This window comes from Arachis ipaensis, chromosome B1 (genome assembly GCF_059453495.1).
Source record: "Arachis ipaensis isolate K30076 ecotype BB chromosome B1, ASM5945349v1, whole genome shotgun sequence".
Taxonomy (NCBI): Eukaryota; Viridiplantae; Streptophyta; class Magnoliopsida; order Fabales; family Fabaceae; genus Arachis; species Arachis ipaensis.
This window is the reverse complement of record NC_142436.1, coordinates 23,338,640-23,362,650: the sequence shown is the minus strand read 5'-3', so window position 1 is coordinate 23,362,650 and position 24,011 is coordinate 23,338,640. Positions and strand designations below refer to the sequence as shown.

At 33.3% G+C, this 24,011-nt stretch overlaps 1 protein-coding gene and 1 non-coding gene across 3 annotated transcripts; one reads left to right on the top strand and one right to left on the bottom strand.

The window, feature by feature from the left end:
* The first annotated feature begins 1,447 nt into the window (after positions 1-1,447).
* Positions 1,448-8,102, top strand: LOC107648359 (aspartic proteinase 36). Of its 2 annotated transcripts, XR_015902273.1 has the most exons (12): positions 1,448-1,939; positions 2,045-2,165; positions 3,533-3,960; positions 4,064-4,220; positions 5,153-5,235; positions 5,317-5,413; positions 5,522-5,594; positions 5,756-5,962; positions 6,090-6,214; positions 6,440-6,541; positions 6,613-6,710; positions 7,598-8,102. It is a non-coding gene; the product is annotated as an aspartic proteinase 36 (transcript). The 2 variants fall into 2 exon arrangements; XR_015902272.1 differs by having other exon boundaries at positions 1,471-1,939; positions 5,153-5,413.
* An 11,773-nt stretch (positions 8,103-19,875) lies between these two features.
* On the bottom strand, positions 19,876-21,624 carry LOC107627329 (uncharacterized). The gene is made up of 2 exons (XM_016330175.3): positions 20,960-21,624; positions 19,876-20,141 (listed from the first exon to the last, which is right to left on the bottom strand). Exons 1-2 carry the CDS (start codon positions 21,503-21,505, stop codon positions 20,058-20,060), a joined length of 630 nt encoding a protein of 209 aa, XP_016185661.1. The 5' UTR covers positions 21,506-21,624; the 3' UTR covers positions 19,876-20,057.
* Between the last annotated feature and the right edge of the window lie 2,387 nt (positions 21,625-24,011).

The following is a 24,011-nucleotide window of genomic DNA, read 5'->3' as shown; positions in this document are numbered from 1 at the left end:
AAGATGCATGCGTCCCTTCTCTTCATAGTTGCCATTGAGTTAAAAAAGAAAACCTTATCTTCCTATAATTTTTGTTATTTTCTTTGGATAATAGTCAATGGTGATTGCCCAATGATGCACAATTCAAAATGTATTAAGGAGTGTTGCTGTAGTATTAAGTTCATCACTTACCTTCCAACATCTCTCTCTCTAGCTCTCACTCGCTCGCTCACTCACTCACACTCCCATGCATGCATATATACATACACATACATATACTTGTCAAGAAGGATAACAAAAAAAATCATCGTCCAAAGTTGGCTCGAATTTTCGAATTCAAGATCACCACCTCATGATGGCAGAAGCAGGTTCCATCAAATGGTTTTCCACTTCTTTTAGTGTATGTCTTGTAGCTGTTTTTGCATATAGATGTGTCATTCTTCGTCGATGAAGAGTGCTTTTCTATTTTTGCTTCACCCTTCAATGTTAAGTCCTTCATATAAGCACTTAACGTGTCATCTAAACATTTTTATTAATGTCCATAGTGAAGAGTTAATATCTAAGTCATTTTTTCAAACAGTTCATATTTGTCAAAATTTATCTTTTCAAAATGAATACTGAAATCTAATTTGACAAAATCAGAATCTTTCGGTATCAAAATAGTTATTTACTCTTATCAACACTATTTTACTCCCCACTAATGACTATTGAGCAAGTAGTACACAATATTTTGGTTACTATAATAACACAAACTTAATGTGATATCATTTTTCTTTGACATTTTGTCACTAAACATAATTGTAAGCAATATTTGTTGAGAAAAATACTCAATGAAAACCATTTTAGCCACTAAAATAAGTTATTACATAATTATATATTCTTTTAGTAAATTAATTATTTATCAAGATATTTGAATATTTTAGAATAAAATAATTAAATTTATTATAATAAAATAATTAAATATTTTTTTAAAAAACTAAATATATATCATATGTAAACTACAATAACTATTAGCAATTAACTTGAGTTAATTTAGTAGTTAGTTTATTAGTCCGCTTTAATAAATACTAGAGATTTGAATCTTGCCTTATGCATGTACCAATTTATTATCCAACCATAAATTTTTAAATAGAACTCAAATTCATAATAAATTAGTCCTTAACTTATCATATTAAAAGATACTTATAACAAAAAAAATAAACGAATAACTAATTTTTTTTTTCAGATTCATGAAACATAATTGTTTAATGTAAGCGTTTATTCCTAACAAAAATAATTCTTCACATATCAAGACTTAAATAATTTTTTTGTACAGTGAATTGCTTCAAAATGACCGTAGAAAGGTCTAGAGTTTAAAAATATACAATCCAAATTTCAACCTAAAAATAAAGGCAGAAAATCCATAAAAAAAGAAAGGAAAACAAAAAGCGTAAATGAAATAAAAAAACAATTATTAACAATGAATTTAACATCCTGCAATCTTTTCTTCAAGGAGACGCTGACTTCTCTTCCCTCCAATCTCTAATTCAGACAGAAATAAAAGATAGAGAGAGAAAGATACTCTCTACCCGCCTTCGCCCCCCCCCCCCCCTTCTTCTCTCTCTCTCTCTCTCTCTCTCTCTCTGATCCGTTCCTCGCATAACCATAACTCGGATCTTCGACTCGTTCCCTCCCAGCCCGAGCCACCCAACTCGCTCATCATGGCGCGGGCACACAGTCACCTCCTTCTCCTCATCACCACCACCATTTTCTCCCTCGCTCCTTGCTGCGTTGCCGGCGACCCCCTGCTCCTCCGCAACAGCCATCGAAGCTCCCACACCGCAATGGTCCTTCCATTGTACCTCTCTCCACCGAATTCCTCCACCTCAGCGCTCGATCCTCGTCGCCAGCTTCAGGGATCCGAGTCCCAGCGCCACCCTAACGCTCGCATGAGGCTCCACGACGATCTCCTCCTCAATGGGTAAATCAACCTCTTCCACCATCGCAACAAATACATTTTGCTTCCTTTTATTTTCGTTTATTTTATTTATTTGTGATTCTGAGATTTGAGTTTTGAATGGCGTAGGTATTACACGACGCGGCTTTGGATCGGTACTCCGCCGCAGATGTTTGCGCTTATTGTCGACACTGGGAGCACAGTTACGTATGTTCCTTGCTCCACTTGCGAACAGTGTGGCAGCCACCAGGTAATGCTTCAATGCATTTTTGAGTTTTTAATTTCCAAAATTTTCTTCTGCGTAGGATATCTGCAGTTTTGGATGATATGTGCTTATATTGATTCTCGGGTACCTTTTCTACATGGATCATTGCTTTAATTGCATTCCTGTATTCTGCGAATGGAAAATGATAATTAAATTGTGTGAAAATATTGTAGATGTTATGTTATTGTGCTGTGGATGTGGATATGTAAACTCTACAATAAAAAGTTGAAAATACATAGCTAGAGTATTAAAGGACAGCTTGGTTTGTAACCAAGATTTTGTTAGGTGTTGTTACACAACTGGATACTATATAAGTCTACTTCCTTCATTTTCATTCCGCCATTTATATTTATATTTTCCATCTTTACTTACAGCAAGTACAATATACTTGACAAGGGTGGATCTGTGGGCGTTTTTATTTTAGTAGACAAGTTACCCTTGTTTGTCTATGTATGTTATGCCTTTTAAGGGGTCTAGTCTGTGGTTAGCCTAGGTTGCACTTTTTTCTTAACATAAACCATACAGTGTGATAATTTTGATCTGATACCTGTGCCCATTTGAAACCTTGAAGTCCTTGGCCAATTGACTTGTTGAAAGTTATTTGTCCAATATAGACCTCTCAATATGATTTCAAGATAAGCTAGTAGTGTGCTTAGATCAGTTTGTTTTTGGTTCCTGAACAGTTTATTACTAAAAAGCTTCTTGAGATAACTCTTGGAGTTGAATAAAAAAGAAAGCATTTATATCTCTAAACAGGCCTTAGGTTTTAATATTTTATGAAAAGAGAAGACTGAGTTGAGCTTACAGGAAAGTTTATATCTAGTCGTGGGCGTTTCTAAGGGAAGTGCTTTGCGAAAATTGGTATACCTATCATATTTGGCTATTTTCAACCCTACCAACACCCAGGCTATTTAGGGTCAGTTTGGATTGGCTTTTGAAAAAAGTACTTATTTTTTTCATCTTTTTAAAAAAGATCTTTTTTCAACAGACAAAAATTATTTTACATTTGGATAGGCTTTTTAAAAGAGTTTTTAAGTATTAAAAACGTCTTTTGTTTTTGCTTTTTTTTAATAAAAGTACTTTTTTTAAAAGACGTATCCAAATAGGTTTTAAATTGAATAAAAGTACTTTATTAAAAAGAAAAGTACTTTTTCACTAAAAAATGCCAATCCAAACTAGCACTTATACCTCTTATATGTTTCCTTGTTAATACCTTGTCTAGGTCTCTAGGGTGAAATAGATGTTAAAAAATGAGTTCATCTAAAACTTATCATGCCAATGCATGTGTATGTTATTGCTGATGCAATTTATCTGAAGCATTTTGGATTTTGTGTCCAATTTTATTTTAACAGGATCCGAAGTTCCAGCCAGACTCATCAAGCACTTATCAAGCTGTCAAATGTACATTGGATTGCAACTGTGACACTGACAAGAACCAATGTGTGTATGAGAGACAGTATGCTGAAATGAGTTCTAGCAGTGGTGTCCTTGGCGAGGATGTCATATCCTTTGGAAATCAGAGTGAGCTTTCCCCACAGCGAGCTGTTTTTGGTTGTGAAACTGTTGAGACTGGTGATCTTTATAGCCAGCATGCTGATGGCATCATGGGATTGGGCCGTGGAGATCTTAGCATCATGGATCAACTAGTTGATAAAAATGTAATAAGTGATTCATTCTCTCTATGCTATGGTGGAATGGATGTTGGTGGAGGCGCAATGGTTCTTGGTGGCATATCTCCCCCATCGGGCATGGTCTTTGCAAATTCAGATCCTGTGCGAAGGTATCTATTTAAAAATACCAATCTTATGGATATGAGATGCATTTTGTTAACAAATGCATTTTATTAATCTCACACATTTACTCTAGTTTCGGGGTGGCGACAGCCCATATTACAATATCGATTTGAAGGAGATACATGTTGCGGGGAAGAAACTGCCTCTAGACCCACAGGTTTTTGATAAGAAACATGGAACTGTCTTGGATAGTGGTACGACTTATGCTTACCTACCAGAAGCTGCATTTCATGCATTTAAAGACGCTGTAAGTTCTTTAATGTATATTTCCACAAAAGGGTTTTTCTGGGTTGCGTATGTTAGTGTCACATTCTGCTGTTCCCTAAACGCACCGAGTTGTTTTCAAATTGAGTTTCATATGATTTAGGCTTGGCATTGATTTAAATTGCCCAAGGATCCAACATATAAGAGTCTTGTTTCTCTTTCTGGTCATATACACACATTGTAATAATTGGAACCATAGTAGAACATAAAAGAGAATTTTTGGAAGTTTGAATATTTTGGGGAGGCCTAGACTCCTCTATTAGACTATTACACAAAGAGGAGCCACCTCTGTATGCTATTGTTGGTGAAAGAATCATGTTCACTGTATGGACATATTGTGTCCCTGCTAAGTAATAAGGATTTAAATGGCTTAAATTATTTTACAGACAATGAATTAGGTATGTCTTGGAGATTAATCTGGTGAATTTTGGCAAAGTTAATTATGATGCTGCAAGAAGTTTGTACAATCCATAATGATATTCATTATATGTAAGACTGGATATAGATCTGATTGTTTTGTACAGCTTCTCTCTAATATTTGATTTGGAGTTTGGTGCTAAGTTTTGAATTCCAAGCCTTAGATGTTTGTTTATAAATTATTATTGATTCTCTTTATTGGTGGAATAGGCATAAATAGTAGTAGTTTTGTAGGCCAATTTAATAGCTTTGAGGAATCTCTTTCTTGATTTTTATAAATTATTCTTAATTCTTAATTCTCTTTCTTGAAGTTTGAGGAATCTCTGGTCTCTCGAATTGTGGGCTTATTTAATAGCTTTTCTGCTTGTGTGGTCTCAAGAAAATCAGAATTTGAAGTATTTAGTTTTTCATTTATCAGTTAGACTGGAATCATTCAGCGTATTTCTTTTTCAAGTTTCCTGTATCTTATACCTCATGACTATCATTATATATCTGCAGATTGAGAGGGAACTTAATTCATTCAAGCAAATCAGTGGTCCAGATCCAAATTACAATGATATATGTTTTTCTGGTGCTGGAAGGTATGTGTATAGGATTACTAAATGTTCAAATCACTCTTCCATTTCAGTTCAATTAATAGTTTGGCTTTCCGTGTATTTCAGTGATGTTTCTCAACTCTCGAAAAGCTTTCCAGTGGTTGACATGGTATTTGGAAATGGTATGAAGTATTCACTGTCACCTGAAAATTACATGTTCCGGGTTAGTTATATAATGCTCCTTAGTATTTTTAGTTGTGTTTACAGTTTTGCAAAATTGTTTATCAAAACACTTCTGGCTGATTTTTTACTTCATAAATTTTTCATGAAGCATTCAAAAGTGCGAGGTGCTTATTGTCTAGGGGTATTCCAGAATGGAAAGGATCCAACTACTCTTTTAGGAGGTAACTTTTTTGCTTTGTTTTGGTAACTTCATTCTCTCTCATGCTTTGCTTTGAGAGAATTCTTGATCCTCTCAAACTTCATATTATACCGCTATCTTCTGTGGTTTAAGGCTTCTGCAATACTTTAGTGGCCATTCTGATGTCATTTTTTGTTTCCCTAGGTATCGTTGTCCGAAACACTCTTGTTACATATGATCGTGAGCATACAAAAATTGGTTTCTGGAAAACTAATTGTGCTGAGTTGTGGGAAAGATTACAAGTCTCCAATGCCTCACCGTTGATGCCTCCAAATTCAGGAGTAACAAATTCTTCCCAAACATTTGAACCTTCGGTTGCTCCATCTGCATCACAGCATAATGCACCTCCAGGTATTATAGTTAATATGCTGATCTCTTTTTTAATTAGTGATACCTATGTGTTTCAGAATATAGTGTGATCTCCTTTTGAATTAATATTTTCATTGACTGATGTGCTTTCATCAACTTAAATGAACAGGTGAAATCCAAATTGCACAAATAACACTTGCAATTTCATTTAACATCAGCTACGTGGATATGAAGCCTCGCATTCCTGAATTGACTGGGCTCATTGCTCATGGGTTAGATGTTAATACTTCTCAGGTTAGAAATCGTTCAGACGTTCACCATATTTAGGAACATATTTTAGCTTTAGTTTAATCAGGAATCTAACCACTTTGGCTACCTTGGATGCTTAGCATAGGCAGGAATTTAGGTAGACACCCTAAGCTAGGACATGAAGACGTCGTAGTTTTCCAGAGAAAATTTTATTTGCAAATATGTTTTTTGTTACTCTATGTTATAACACTCATGGATGGAAATTCACAGGTTCACTTGCTGAATTTGACTTCTTTTGGAAGTTATTCCATATCTAGATGGGCCATAACCCCGAGTGCACATGCAAGTTACATTTCTAACACAACTGCAAAGGCAAGTGGACATTTGTTGCTGAATTTGTGTGAAAACTACCTACTTATTTGGTTTTATTTTTTTTAATACAGAATATAATTGGCCGGCTTGCTGAACACCATGTGCAACTTCCTGGCACCTTTGGGAGTTATAAGTTGATTCATTGGAATGTTGAGCCTTCATCAAAACGGTAGCTTTTTCCTTTAAATTGAAAAGCTCTAAATTTGGAAAAGTTATCTGTGAACCTCCTGCATTTGTTGTGGTTTGTGTGTGTGTGTATGCACTGAATTTCAGAAAGGGTATTGCATATAATGAGGGATCTAGGAAGCAGATACTCAGTTAATGTTATAATTTCACTTTACAACATGCTATAATTTCACTTTACAAGTTAATGTTTCATTGTTTATATTCGGGTAACAAATATTTTACGTATATGCTGTGTTCAATCCTCATAGTTTCCATTGGTGTTGTTAGAGCTAGAAATGAAGAGTAAATAGTTGGAAAATTTTGGTTTATCGAGTGTTAAACTTTGATGACATAGTGTTAAGTACCTAAGGAAAGTGGGAAACCACACCTTAGAAATGAAGAGTGAATAGTTGGAAAATTAATCTACCTATTAATTTTAATATATATAGATATTTTTAGTTCTCCTGGTTTATCGAGAGAAAAACTTCAACAACATAGTGTTAAGTACCTAAGAAAAATGGAAACCACAGCTTAAAAACTAGTTGTTAAGGGAAGAAAAACCACTTCTCTTAAATACAACACCAAGCATCCTATATTATTTGATGTGGGAGTTTGGGTACTCCATAATACCCAAGTCCCTGATACATATTGACAAAAATTGGAGTGAGAAATTCTTAAGTTGACAGTACTAACAGTTGTTCCATTCGACAATTGACAGCGTGTCTCAGTTTGTCAAACTTAGAATGTAATTCTTGTCACACAACTTTACATAAATTTAATATTGGATGGAATGCTTGTGATAAGTAGTGTCTACTTGAGAATTTCTCATTACTGGGTTTGCCTTAACTGGAACGACTTTGGATATTGATACATTTTTCCAAAATGATGCAGGAATTGGTGGCAGCAATACTATTGGGTTGTGGGTTTAGCCGTTTTGATCGCATTGCTTATAGGATTATCGGCATTTGGAATATTCGTAATTTGGAAAAGAAGACAGGAAAGCGCACATACTTACAAGCCAGTGAATGCGGCTGTTCCAGAGCAAGAACTACAGCCATTATGAGCTATATATATAATGTTATGCAGCTGCTGCTTGCTATCTTTGCTTGATTGGTGTCAGTAGCATATCCAACTTCTATCAAGGCTCAATTTGTGCAAACCTGGTCAATCAACTGATTAGATTTTTTTTTTAACAACGATTATTCTGCTCACGATAACCAGTGATCATTGAATTCTGATAGAGGCACAGAAAATTCTCTAGATATTCCATCATCTGTAAAACGCTATTTTCTTTTTCTTCTTATTTTTGTGAATATTGTAATATACAGGTGAATGATACAGTGGCAGCATACAGTTGAGATGCAATTTCATATATTGTAATTTTTGCATTTCTATTCGGCTGTGGCTTTTACTTTGTTATTTACTTATTTCCTCTATTGCTCTTTTTCTCATTGGATTTGTCGTCTAAAAGAGATTGTATTAATCTATTGGACGGTTAGATGCTACCGGTTACTGTGGAAAAATTCTTGGTGGGACATTACAAATTACAGGTCTGGAACACTTGACTAATTGAAGGACTAAAATTGAATCAATGGAAGATAAATGGAAACATCTAACTAAGATGAGCAATATTTCGGATTCTTCTAAAATGTTTCAGTAAAAAATTGGAACATTAGAGTTTTAGTAAATTTGAACAATAAAGCTAGGCGTTCAAATGTTTTTTATGCGTACACTTTTTCTTTTTTTTCTCCTCTTTCGTTATCGTTGTTGCCGTTGCCATTACCGTTGTCACTGCTGTCGTTGTTGCTGCTACTACCACGTCTTTGATTTTTTGTCCTCATTTTTCCTCCTCCTCATCCTTTATTATCATTATCATGGTCGTCGTTTTCTTCATCTTTTTCTTTTCTTATATATGTTCAGAAAACTAAAATATAGAACACAAAAATTTTGGTGCATAACATATATATTTTACTAGAGAACATAAAAATTTTTAAAAGATCACATACCTAAAACATTGACATTCAACTAATAAAATATACATAGCACATAAATTTTGGCCTATAGCACATAAATTTTAGTGTACAATACAGAAATTTTGTTGCACAGAAATTTTTTAAGGAACACATGCATAGAATATTGGCTCACTCAACTAACAAAATACATTTATAGTATGCAGCAAACCTTTATGTGCTATGTAAAACAAATTCTGTGCTATATTAATAAGTTTGTGCTATGTGCAAAAAATTTTGTACTATATCAATAGGTTTTTATGCTCTCTAACAAAGATTTATGTGTTGAAAAAACACAAAGAAAAAAAAACAATGACTCACACACGCTTTTTTGTTTGGACTTGTACTAACTTAATTAAATTTAATTACAAGAATGCTATACATATAATATCTCCAAAATTTTTAAATCACATTTTTTTCCCAATAAATCTAATGGTGACATCTAGTAGAATTTGATTATGTAATACTTAAAACTTTATTATTATTGTAACACCCTAACTAACAAATCTGTTATACTCATATCATAATATATTATTTTAATTATTACTGTAACACCCTAATTAATGAATCTGTTATGCTCACATTATAATATATTATTAGTGAGAAGGACTCCATAATCCTTAACCTTTAACTCTACAATATAGTAAATAATAATAGTAGTAGTAGCAGCCTGTAGTAATAATAATAATAATAATAATAATAATAATAATAATAATAATATTATTATTATTATTATTATTATTATTATTATTATTATTATTATTATTTAGCGTCAACAACACGTCTACGATTTACATGAATGGCATGAACGTAACTGACTAACAAGGGGAAGAATTCTCAACGAAGGATACAATTTCATTATTATTATTATTATTATTTGAAACAAGAGATTAAACTAGAAAAAATGGTATATACAGGTACTAAAAGAATCAGAGTAATAAAAATATATGATCTTATAATATAAATGATATTAATTAATCTAATATTAATTCTAATTTATTCTCTAACATCCCCCTTTAAACTCAAGTGGGAGCTAAGAATACCATCTTGAGTTTAGATATCAGAGTCCGAAAACGAGTCAGATGATGAGGTTTCGTGAAGATACCAGCAGTCTGATCCAGTGTTCCAACAGCGATGAGACGAACAACATCAATAAGAATGCGTTGCCGAACAAAGTGACAATCAATCTCAATGTATTTGGTGCCTTCATGAAACACATCATTATGGGCAATTTGAATAGCACTGTAGTTACCACAAAAAACATCAGTTGGAGACGACTATGGTGCACCCAAGTTTTCGAGAAGCCAACAAATTGAGACAACCTCAGCAGTGGTGTCAGCGAGAGCACGGTATTCAGCTTCATGAAACACATCATTATGAGCAGTAGTAGAACGACGATCAGTTGAATCACCAGCCCAATCAGCATTTGAGTATGTCTGAAAGGATAAAGATGAATGGACAGAAAAATAAATGTCATGAAATAGGGTGCCTTTGATGTAGCGAAGAATGCGAAGAACTGCCACATAGTGAGTAGTACGAGGAGCTGACAAGAACTGGCTAAGAACATTAACTGGATAGGCAATGTCTGGTCGGGTGACAGTTAAGTAGACTAGTCCTCCAACTAACTGTCAATAAAGAGTAGGATTATCCAAAACAGTTCCATCTATAGGAGTAAAACGAATATTAGGTTCAAGAGGAATAGACTCAGTACGACTATCTATAATACCGGCTCGAGCAAGAAGATCCGAAGCATACTTAGCTTGAGAGAGATAGATACCATCATCCGTGGATATGACATCGAGACCAAGAAAACAACTGAGAGAACCAAGATCTTTCATCTCAAAAATACGGTGAAGGGAGGCTTTAAGATCAGAGAGACCATCAACATCATCTCCAGTAATGATCATGTCATCAACATACAAAAACAGAAGAACAACTCCACGTTCAATTTTATGAATAAAGAGAGCATTCTCAATAATCTCGTCAAATGACGGAGGGAAATCGTCGGTTTTTAGAATTTTCACAAAAATAATCTCGTCGAAATATAGATCCAAACCGACAAACAACACTCGATCAAAGTTTAATTTGTTTGTCACTTAAGTCAAACTAATAAAAACCGAGAGTATTTAAACCTCGGGTCATCTCTCAAAGAATTGTAGGGAAATATGCATATTATTGGTTATGAAGTATTTTGGGAGTTTTGTAATGATGGACAAGAAATGTAAATGACAAGAAAATAAAGCTAACAACTAAGATAATATAAATGCTAAAAGGCTACTCATGGCAAGGATCAAGAGTCAAGATTTTTCATCTTGTATCATTGACCACAACATGGTAATTACAAAGGATTAATTTCACTTAATTTTTCTCTAACATCGGAGGGTTAAATCAAGTAGACATAATTGATCCTAAAATCAACTAACAACCCTAAATCACCAATGACACTGGACATTAATGATATTAAGGCCCCTAAGTACTCAATCTCAAGCCATGAGTATAAAAATCTACTCTAAAATCCAACCAAGTATTTTATCAAACACTTGCAAGGCATAAAATGAAAGCATAGTAAATAGCAAGAATTAATAAAATCTAAAGCTATCAATTGTAAGATAACAATACTAGCAACTCAATTAAACAACAATAGACAAAGAAACATCAAATTGCATTAATAGAAATCATAATCCAACAATGGCTCATAAACATACAAGTGACAAAATAAGGAAATAACAAGTAAAACTAAAATAGCAAAGATGTAATAATGAGAAATTGTAAGGAAAACTAAATCAAGACAAGATTTAAAATCTAAATTTAAGAGGAAATTAATCTAATCTACCATAATTCTAGAGAGAAGAGAGAGCTTCTTTCTCTAAAAAATGACCTAAAACATGTTTTTAAACTAAACCTAAGTGCTCTCTCCTTCATCCTTCTTGAATTTGGCCTTTAATAGCTTCAGAAATGAGTTGGATTGGGTTCTGGCAGGTCCAGAAACCACCCCAGCGTATTTTCTTTAATGAGGCACGTGATCGCATTCGTGCGTACGCATCAATTTCTGTGCGTACACATGGATATAAAACTGAAGTTGTGCATACGCATGAATGCTTGTACGTACGCATGGCTGTAAAACACTTCAAACTTCATTTCTTCATGAATTATTCACTTTTACATGCTTTCTCCTCACTCCTTCAAACCATACTTGCCTTCGAAACCTGAAATCATTTCATCAAACACATCAAGGCATCGAATGGAATTAAAGTGAATTAAAATTAGCAAATTAAGGGTATAAAAAACATATTTTCACTCTTAAGCACAAATTAGGAAGAATTCACAAAATCATGCTATTTTAGTGAATAAATGCAAGAGAAGTCAATAAAATCCCTCAATTAGAGAAAATAAATACCATAAAATGTGGATTCATCACATCCCCACACTTAAACAATAGCATGCCCTCATGCTAAACTCAAGAAAGACAAGAAAGGGGTATCAATATTTATTGAAAGTAAACTACCTATATGCAATCTATCTACATGCGATCTATTTAAATGTATGCAACTACTTGGTCAAAATAAATCAATTTTCAAGAATACATATATGAACATAAGGGCTAAAGCAATCACAACCAAGTCAAATCCAACAATTGATTAGAGTTATTGAAAAAGAATTTACAACTTGCAAGATAAGAAGTAATCATAGATGAAAACATAGAATTGAGCAATCGAATCCCTCACTAGATGTGTATACACTCTAATCGCTCAAGTGTTTAGGGTTGATTCACTCAATTCTCCTCTAAATCGTGCTTTCTAAGATTTGTTTTTTATCTAACAATCAACAATTATTCAATGTATGCATACAATTATCATGAGGGCTTTTCCATAGGTTGTAATGGGGCTAGGTCAAGGTAAGTTTGTATTTGGTCAAGTGGACTAGAATTTGAATCTTTGATTAGCTTACACTTCCCACCAACCTACAACCTATTTAACTCTAATGCAAATCTAACTACCCATTCTTTACTTTTCACACACTCATGCATTCTTTTCCATTCACATTCCATATGCATTATTCTTATTACTTTTCTTGTGGACATTTTGTCCCCTTTTTATTTCTTTTTCTTTTCCTTCCTTTTAATTTCCTTTTTTTTTTCAACATAACATATATACAAAATTATTAATGCATATGGTTTAAATATTTAATGTATGAGTATGTACCCAATTTTCAAGATCTTCAACAAAAATATAAAAATACACTTTTATCTCTATCATTGTTCCCAAACTTTCCCACACTTAAATGATACACACTCTCACTAGCCTAAACTAATCAAATATTCAAATTAAGAACATTTATTATTTTTCATTTAGAGGTAGTGATGTGTTAAAATAAAGAACAAAGGGAGATTAAAATAGGCTCAAAATTGGTTAACAATGAAAGATAAAAATGTAGGCTATTTGGATAAGTGAGCTAAATGAAATAATGACCTCAATCATATAAATACATTCATACACAGAATAATAGACATAAAGAATCAAATAAATTAAATATTACAATCATAGAAAGAGAATAACACACAAAAAGAAAAATAGTAGTTATATGATGCAACCACACAATTAGGCTCAAAACTCACAAAGTTGTGTGTTCTTAGTTTAAAAACCATATTCCACAATATAGTTCAAGCAAGTTTCAATGAAAAATATTTTAACTCAAATCAATTGGGATGTCAATGCCCTATTAAGAATGTTTTTCTTGAAAAATTCCACAATATATATATGCAAACCGAGAAAATACAACTAAAAATTCTACAAGACATAATAAGAACAGAAAAATTGAAATGTGAAATTGTTTGGATTAGAATTTTTCACCCAAAAATTTACAACGATTGGTCGTTGTAATATAGTGGTGAGTATTCCCGCCTGTCATGCGGGTGACCCGGGTTCGATCCCCGACAACGGCGCCAAAAACTTGACGGAGAAAAATCATCGGTTTAGAATTTTTAGAAAAATAATCTCGTCGAAGTATAGATCAAAACCGACAAACAATCCTCAATTAAAGTTTAATTTATTTTTCACTTAAGTCAAACCAATAAAAACTGAGAGTATTTAAACCTCGGGTCGTCTCTCAAGGAATTGCAGGGAACTGTGCATATTATTGGTTATGAAATATTTTGGGAATTTTGTAATGATGGACAAGAAATGTAAATGAGAAGAAAATAAAGCTAACAACTAAGATAATATATATGCTAAAAGGTTACTCATGGCAAGGATCAAGAGTCAAGGTTTTCCATCTTGTATCATTGACCACAACATGGTAATTACAAAGGGTTAATTCCACTTAGTTTTCCTCTAACATCGGAGGGTTAAATCAAGTGGACATAATTGATCTTAGAATCAACTAACAACTCTAAATCACCAATGATACTGGACTTCAATAATATTAAGGCACCTAAGTCCTCAATCTCAAGCAAAGAGTATAAAAATCTACTCTAAAATCCAACCAAATATTTTATCAAACACTTGGAAGGTATAAAATGAAAGCATGGTAAATAGCAAGAATTAATAAAATCTAAAGCTACCAAATGCAAGATCACAATACTAGCAACTCAATTAAACAACAACAGACAAAAAATATCAAATTGCATTAATAGAAATCATAATCCAACAATGGCTTATAAACATAAAAGTGACAAAATAAGGAAATAACAAGTAAAACTAAGATAGCAAAAATGTAATAACAAGAAATTGTAAGGAAAACTAAATCAAGACAAGATTTAAAACCTAAATCTAAAAGGAAATTAATCTAATCTATCCTAATTCTAGAGAGAAGAGAGAGTTTCTCTCTCTAGAAAATGACCTAAAACATGTTTTTAAACTACACCTAAGTGCTCTCCCCTTCATCCTTCTTGAATTTGGCCTTTAATAGATTCAGAAATGAGTTGGATTGAGCTCTAGCAGGTCAAAAAATCGCCCCCAGCGTGTTTTCTTTAATGAGGCACGTGATCGCGTTCGTGTGTACGCATGCCTGATCATGCGTACGCATGGTTGTAAAAAATGCAGGTGTGTGCCATCAACCTGCACCAATGGCTTGCAGTGTCTGAATGCTACAATACACGGATAGAAGCTCCAAAAAATGCAATAGAGAACTCTTACACCTTGAACCTACTCACTTTCACGGTAAACGGGGAGCGTTTTTATTTGAACACGAGACCTTGATATCTTCGCAGTCATTAATTTCAACCATACTGGCAGAATCTGGTAAGAAATTTTCCAATCACCGAAAACTTTTGCGACAAATTTCTACTTTACCAACCAAGCCTTGCGGTAACTTACAATGTAGTTGAACTTAGACCGAACTTCTGCAATAATGGACTTCGGCTGAGTTTGGTAAAGCTTTTTCAAGAGGTGCTTGTGCTTTTTAAAAGCACAAGCACGTTATTTTGTGTTTGGTAAATTAAAAAGCTCAAGTGCTTGTGCTTACGACTTTTAAAAGTTAGGGGTGCTTTTGAAAGCACCTAGAAGGGAGCTTTTCAAAGCTGGCTTATGCTTACCAAATTTTTTTCATTTTTCCGCACATATTTCTCGCTATTATATTGCCATTGAAATCCTCATATATTTCTAACTTCTCATCCTAACCTTCACAAATTCTAACACAATCTTCATATATTTTTTATTTTTCAACCTAATCTTCATATATTTTTTTATTTTTTATTTTTAGTGATGATATTTAGGATAAAATAAATTTTATGATACTTATATAAAATTTTAAAATTAAAAAATAAAAGAATTTATTTATTATATTTATGTTTATTATAAATTTTTTATTTTAACATTATTTTATTTTAAAATATTATATAAATTTTTAAAAAAATTGAAAAAAAATTTATTTTTTGTTATAAACATGTTTATTATAATTTTTTCAACTTTTAAAAGCTGTTTTACCAAACATAATTGTGGTGCTTCTACTTATTAAAAGTCATTTTTAATTTGATTTTACCAAACACAAGTGCTGCAGCTTTTAAAAAGCTATCTTTTAAAAGACAGTTTTCATAAGCTACTTTTAAAAAACAAAAGCTTTACCAAACCAAGCCTTCACCTTTATCGACGTGTCTGCTTCAACCAACGGTTTAATAGCATCTGCAATTGTGTCTGAGTCCAACTTGGCATGATCTTGTGAAATCGTGCCCATGGTGCACGTGTGTTTGCCATTGTATCTCCTGATCTCCCAAGAAGCTTTCTTTCGAATCAAGCTAGCTCAGATAAGCCAATCGCACCCTGCACCATAACCCTTGCATTTTGCATAGAATGTCTGCGGTTCAGACTCATACATAGTGTAATCAACTCCTCTAGAGATAGTGTATCTTTTGATTGCAGATATTACTGACTCTCTAGAACCAAATTCCATTCTGAAATTAAACTCACCATCTTCTGCCGCAACGGCGCCTTCACCTACGACATGCGAACCACCATCCGTCAGACAAGGCAAATAAAATAAATGGTAGTGGTAACTTTAATTAATTCATAACATACCCATATTCGCATATTCAGGAAATTCTGGGAAATGCATGGCTTCGAGATCCAGAGTCCCATTAAAAGATGAAACACCAAAGGGGTGCTGGCTTATAATCGCATCCATTTCATTTTGTACTGCCGGATTGCTTGCCAGGTCTCCGTCATCGTTTTCGTTATCGACTTCATAGTTGGCTTCGAACTCCTCTTCACTGTCGTTGTTATTTTCTTCCCAATCTATATCCCCGACCTTATCAACATTGACCTCCTCGCCAACCGCGTCCAGCTTCGTATACTGTTCGAACTCAACGTACAACTCTATCATCGGCACGTGAAATCAAGTTTGTTGATAAATACAGAACATCTGTTGCATACTTGTATCGTCAATGATGGACATTATTTGAAACTGTATCATCCCACCAAATACTTGTACAGGATTTCTGTATAAAATGTTGCTCACCCTTTTTGAAATGTGACTTTTTGAAATGTGACTTTGTATGTTATCACAAAGACCATTTTGTAACTCTACAAAACTCCTGGTGTATGGAATAGCAAATGAAAACATACATTCACAAACAGAAGTCACTCATTTGTGTGTGTTTGGTATAATCTCACCGTTATAATACACTCGCAAATTGCAATACCTTCCATAACCTCAACCTCACCTAACCCGACTTTTTTGACACAACTAATTGCCAAAAAAAAAAAAAAACTCACAACTATGACATATATGCAAGAAAGAGGAATAAGAGTAGAAATGAAGTGAGGAACTTCGGATGAATCGCATTTCGTATTTATAAGCAAGGCTCTTGATTAAAATATTTTTTTCTACACAAAACACAACCTACGTTTTGAAGCTTTCGGAAAAAAAAGAGTCTGACACGTTAAAAACGCAGGCCGTGTTTTGGAGTTTCAAAAACAATTCAAATATTGCCCATCCATAAATGCAGGCTGCGTTTGGGCCAAAAGGAAATAAAAAAAATTGAAAAATCTGAAAAGACTAAAACGCAGGCTGTGTTTGATCGTTTTGATAAACAAAAAATAAAAAAATAAAAAACAAATGAAAAGGGTAAAACGCAGGTTGTGGTTTAGACTAACATAGCAGCGAAAATTTTTAACACACGTCCATTTCATTGCACTACACTATAATTGTTTTCATATGAAAAAAAAATGAGATAAGACATAAAGACACCATTTTTATATTTTTATCCTATAAATAAAAAAAAATTATCCCTAATATTAATCCCCTTTTTCCTCTCTCTTATGCTCACCTTCCTCCTTCCTCCCTCCTCCATCTTTTCTCTACCACTAACCTCTCCCTTAATCACTGCTCTTTCCGCCGTTACTGCTGCCGCCGCTGCGTCTCCTCCTCCTTCATCCAGAACCATTGCTGTTGCATCATCTCCTCTCCTATGTCCAAATCCGTGGTTGTCACGTCTCCTTCTTCGTCCAGATTCGTTGGCGCTGTCGCGTCTCCTCCTTCTCTGTCCAAAGTTGCCAACTTCTTCTCTTCCTTCTTCACGTTTGCCTCTCCCTCTCCCTCTTTGAGTCTATCACTGTCACGTCTTTCCCTAATTTGTTTCGCCTCTACCTCGGTTTTGGCTCCTCCTCCATCTCCATCCCCTTTCGTCTCTGCCACTTTCCTTTTTCGTCGCCTTCTTCTTTCCCCTTTCACAAATTTGCTCCTCTGTTGCCTTCTCCTTCCCTTTTGGTTTTCTTTTTTCTTTTTTTTTTGAAATATAAATATTCTTGTTGATTTTTGTAAAAATTCTTACCGAATGATTTGTAGTAAATTGTGTAATGATAAATCTGTGATGGTGAAGATGGTGAAGGATAATAATAGCAATGAATGATTCTTTTTCTATTTTAAAAAAAAATATTATAAAAATAATATGAATTTTTTTAATTTTTTATATTTTACTCAATATTTTACCCAACGCAATATATATATATATATATACTAATAATTTGTATCTATATTTGTGATGTCTATATTTTTACGCCCCTGTTTCAATATATAAATCAAACGTTGTCTTAGATACTGAACTATTGTCAAACATATCTGCATTTGATCAAGAAACATAAAAACCTACATAATAGGTACAACATTAACATATATAAACAATAATATTAAAAAATAATACTTAAAGTTATCTTAGTTAACATAATATTTATAATTATATATTTATAATATTTAAAATTATATAATTATTTTAATAATAATTAATAAATACTAAATAAAATTATTTTAAATTATCTGATTATTTTTGTCTACCAAAGATTATTGATATGTAAAATGATTTAGGGTTTATTATTGAAATCGTTTTTAGAAAATCACGTGTGTCAGGTTCATTATTGAAAGATTAATGCATTAAATTAATCACCAAAAAATGTAACCGAATCAGATTGGTTCTTAGTAAGTAAGAGTTTAGACTATTTTCAGTAGGAAACTCATTTCAGTCCATATTTATGGCCCACCTGTCATAAAAAGTGACTCCACATCAGATTTTGCGTCATAACTAATAAATAGGAACTCAATGAATCTCTCTCTTCTCCATTAGAAGGAATTAACTTTAATCTCTATTGTGGTCTCACCTAATTAATTAATTAAGTAATTAAAATTAATATAATTATTATTTTTATAATAATATTATTTAAATTTATAAATTCAAAATAATTCAATATTATAAAATATTAAAATAAATAACTTAAATTTGATTAGTATTTTAAATTTTATAAATAAAAATAAATAATCCAACTAAAAATTATTTTATAATATATAAAAATTAAATTTATTTTTTATGTAAAATAAATTTAATTAATTATGATTTAATATAACAATATAAATAATATTTGATATTGATTTAACATAATTATTTATATTAATTATAATTTAATATAACTAATTATTAAATAATTAATATAAATAATTAATTAAATAGATATATAAGTATTTAATATATATATTTAATATATTTTTTATTTTTTTAATTAACTTACCACATGGCATGATTTTATTGGTTGTTGCAAGTCTCTGCTTAGAGGGACTCTCAACCTTGATCCCCGTGAAGAGCCATCTTTCCCTTTTCACTCCAATGGTAATTAAGTCTCCATATGTCAGAAGAAGAACTCTATTTCTTAGCATTAGAGTTGCTCTTAGAAGATGATGCGTGACATAAATTAGGACCAATTTGATGCTCCAATGTTTTGACAACAAAATTAAAGCACGTATACTTTTTTAGAAACTATTTTGACAATAATAATAAGAATGACTTTTCATAAACCTACTTATCCTATCTACTTTTGTTTAATTGACATGTTCTCCTTTAATTCCACTTAAAAAGTAAACTAAGGATAAAACTGTTTCCAAACCTTCCAAGAAGAGAAAAGAATTTTGTCTGAGCTTTCTATTCAATATAATTTCGTATTCGTATTATATTGCAACAATATCGACTCATTAATTTTTTTTTTCCTTAGACAAAAAGTAGCCTCATGTTAGCACATATTATTTTCTTTCCTTCGCTTTCACTCTAACCGATAGGGCAAGTGTGTGCAATGCAACCACTTATAAGTCATAATCATAAGTCGTTAAAGCCTAAAAATCATGACATTGAACCTTAAAGCAACTCAAAGAGTAATGCACAAACCAAAATGATCGAACCAACCGAAAGGCCAAGCATTATTGAGATTAATTATTATAATGATAATGATAATAACCTTAAGAACAAAATGATACAGGCAAACAATGTAAATAAATGTAATGTATGCCCATAGCAGGGCCCAAAGAAAAATTTAAAAAGATAAAAAGGAATTATACAAGAATATGACAACAGCAAAAGGAGTGTGTGGTGTTTAGATGATGAAAACAAGAGCCGCACAGCTCAATGCCAAGAATCCCATCACCTTCTTCAAGCTCCTGATACTTTCTGCTCCACTCTGCAAATCAAAAGGCACACAAATTCAGATTCCAAATATTATAGAGATTAATATTTAAATTCGTCTTTAAAATAATTTATTTTTTAAATTAATTTTAAATTTTTTTTAATTAAATTAGTCGTTAAAAAATTTGTTAGTCAAATTGGACATGTTATCAGTTAAATAATGACACATGTGACAATATTACATTATTATTTATAATTATATTAGATGTATATTAAAATTAACTACTAATATAAAATATATATTAATATATATATATATATATATATATATATATTAAAAATAAATTAAATAATATATATTTATATATAAATACAAGATGGCTAATTTTAGTATATAAATAGTATTTCTTTTACCTTAAGTCCTCAAGACACAAATCTCATATTAAAAAGAACCTAAATACTGTTAAAACTCGTTAAACCACTTAACCACAGTTACTCGCAGATCAGATTCACATTGTACAAAAAAAAAAAAAAACGTAGAAGGGACAGATAACTAGTGTTTTACTGTAATCAAGATCTATACTTTAGTCTAAAATTCAATTACTGGTGGGAAAAAAATTTAAAATTAACATATGTTACTTTAAGATTTTTTTTCCCCTAGAATCGAACAACGGTCGTTTGGGTCTCGAATAAAAATCCAACTGATAAGATCTGGTTGACTAACGGTAGGATTTTCAATACGATTTTTTTTTTCAAGACCTCTGGTTAAGGGATAGAAGAACACATTGCTACATCATTTTAAGTTTACAAAATTATAATAGAATTAAAAAATCAATTATTAAATTAAGAATAAAAGAAAATAAACGAACGTACGTCGTCGTTAGAAGAAGCAGCAGGACCAGGAGACGAAGCATCTTCGCTGGGTCCAGGAGCTCCTGTGGGTGGAGCTGGAGGACTAAGCAACGACGGTGCCGGTGCCGGAGCACCATTTTTCTTACTCTTCTTTCCGTTCTTAGGCTTCGTCGGCGCTGGAGCAGGAGCCACGGGGGTGATTGGTGCCGCGACTGGAGGAGAGCTCACTGGCACTGCCAAAGGTGGAGAGCTCACTGGAACAGGTGCCGGTGGAGAACTCACCGGAACCTCTGCTGGCGGCGGAGTGGTCAGAGGAGTCGCCGCCGGAGGGTTGGTTGCCGGAGCAGGAGCGGCAGCATTTGTTGTTGGAGATAAAGCTGCTGGCTTGGGAGAAGCAACCGGAGCTGGTGATTTAGGTTTGTAAGGGGTTTGTGCGGGAGAAGAAACTGGGGTGGTGGTGGCCGGAGTTGTTGTTAATGCGGTCGGAGAGGCCGCCGGAGACTGGGCTCCTACGCCGGCAACTACAATACAGAGCAATGCGAGAAAGAGAAGAGTGTTACCTTCCATTTTTTTTTGGTGGGATTGAGAGTTGAGAGTGTTTAAGTGTTTGTAAGTGTGAGAATGGAGAGGTGAGAAGGGATAATTGTAGAAGAAAGGTTTATATAGGCAAGATTCTTTGTACTGATGATGTGATTAGCATTCATCATTGCTTCGGAACTTAAGAAGATCGGACATAGTTTGTTTACTTGTCGTGTTCAAGAACTTGGAGAATAAAATAAACGGAAATGTTTAGTAACCAAAGAAAATCAGCCAAAACCAGCCATAACTTACCTTATTTGGCATTCATTAATTGTTGCAATAATTAATTAATGCTAAATAAGGCAAATTCTGGCTGTTTTTTTTGTCTACCTAACATTACCCTAAAATAAAATGATAAATAAATGGTGATGTTTTATATTTTAGATGATTTTTTCGAATAAGAAATATGAATAAATTAATTTAAATAAAGATTTTTTACATGATTCGAAAAATTGGATTGGATCGGCCGATGGAATCAATCCATCTAGAAGTTAGAAGATTTTACGATATAGTCTATACAAAAAAATTATTTTTTCAAAAACGATAAAAAAAACTGATGAATCGGCTGAAAATTGGTCGGTCAGATCGAATCGAAATTCGACCGATTTACAAAAACATTATCGTTTTATATTAGTCTCCTCCACGCGGTCTCTCTCTCACTTCTCAGTCTCTCACTTATTCTGTCACAAATCTCTAAGACTCTAATTCATTCTCTAAGGAAGACTAGAAACCCTAGCCTCCATCGTGCTGTCGTTTGTCTCACCATCGTCGCCTATCGCAGTCAAGATCGCCAATTGCCAGCGTTCGCATCTCCCCATCCGTCTCATCGTTCTCGAAGCCTCGAACCCCTCCCCAGATTTGTCAATCGCCAGCATCCGCGTCTACGGTCCCTATTCGGCCGCTCTTCGCCCGTTGTCCGTCGTCGTGGTCGTTGCCATGTTGCCGTCGCTCATCGCATTCAACTGCTCTTACTCAAACTCAGCTCACTTTTCTCAATCAGCAAAGGTAATGGTTGCTCCGCTCAATGCTAAGATGATCTTGGCAAAAAATTATTTGTTGGTGTTTATCGTTGCCTCTGGATTGTCACCGTAAAGAATTACAGTACATAAAATATTCTTGATTTTGTTATTGTTATTTGATTTTTGAGTTTGTATTTGGATGAGATTATAATATTATTGTGGTTGATATAGTAGACTATAATTATATTTTAGTGTGTTTATTTATTATTTATTCTACAACGATTTTTTTAATTAAACCACAACTAAACCGATTGAACTAATAAAACAATAAATCAATAACTAAAAAGGTTCGATGACCGATCCGATTTTCAAAATCTTAATTTTTTACTTTACTATAAAGATTAATTTAAAAATAGAGTGTTAACATTTGTTATTTTAAAGTATATTATAATATAATATATAAAATATTTCTATAATTTAAAAAGTTAAAATATTAAATAAATTAATTTATATATTAATATTAATAAAATATTGACATATTATTATAATTTTATCTAATTTTTATATATACTATATTTTTATATATAACAAAACGTTAAGATTTTTGTATCTATATATTTCATTGTATTGTATCCCGTTGTGTGTACTTGTCAATATATGCATTCATGGTAGTTCAGAAACAGAGGCATTTTGCCTATCCATCTGGACAGCTCATTGGAATATGAAAAATACAGCACCATCGTATCCGCACGTATTCATCCCGCCGCTATTCAATCGGTGCAGGTAATTACCCGATTAGATACGGGACTGGTTTTTATTTGGGTGGATTGGATTTTTCGTGTACCGGAGCTATATGTCACGGCCTTGGACACACTCCAACGCTACCGTGCCGACACTCGGACTTACTCAACCTCTTGAGCTAAGACCAAGTCAGCCTAATCCTCTTTACTTAGCAAGAAAGCTAAGAACACAAGAGAACACAAGAGAAAGGAAGCTTTGGTGGAAGAACACTTTATTGCTCAAGTGTGGTTACAAATGATTCACACACCCAAACTCTAACTCTCATCCCTATTTATAGCCATCCACCTCCTCAATGGATGGTTAGGATTAAATCTAATCAACGGTCCAGATTAATCATCCAGAACCTTCTTTACAAATATCTATCCTACCACAACTCTCTAAATGTTTCTAGATTATTCCATATCACTCTTTATACTTCTATATACATCTACACTCTTCTAGATTCTATGACCTTCCAGAGTCTTCTAGAACCTTCTAGGGTATTCCGGGACCTTCTAGGACATTCTAGAATGTTCCGGAACCATCTAGAGTATTCTCAAACACTCCAGAAAACTATTCAAACACTGTTAAATCTAACCTTCTAAAATTTTCCGTGACATTCTCCCCCACCTAATGCGCAGACGTCCTCGTCGCGTTCTGTTCATGATAGCGCTCTAGGTGTTCTTGAAATTGCCACAGATCTTCGCGAGTTTCCCAGCTAGCTTCAGTTATCGGGAGCCCTTTCCACTTGATCA

What these genes read in the sequence shown, in the direction of transcription:
- LOC107627329 (XM_016330175.3), bottom strand. Translation starts at nt 21,505, where the DNA reads ATGGAAGGTAACACTCTTCTCTTTCTCGCATTGCTCTGTATTGTAGTT. An exon ending in CTGCTTCTTCTAACGACGAC is followed by an intron (nt 20,142 to 20,959) that starts GTACGTTCGTTT and finishes TTTGATTTGCAG; the next exon opens with AGTGGAGCAGAAAGTATCAG.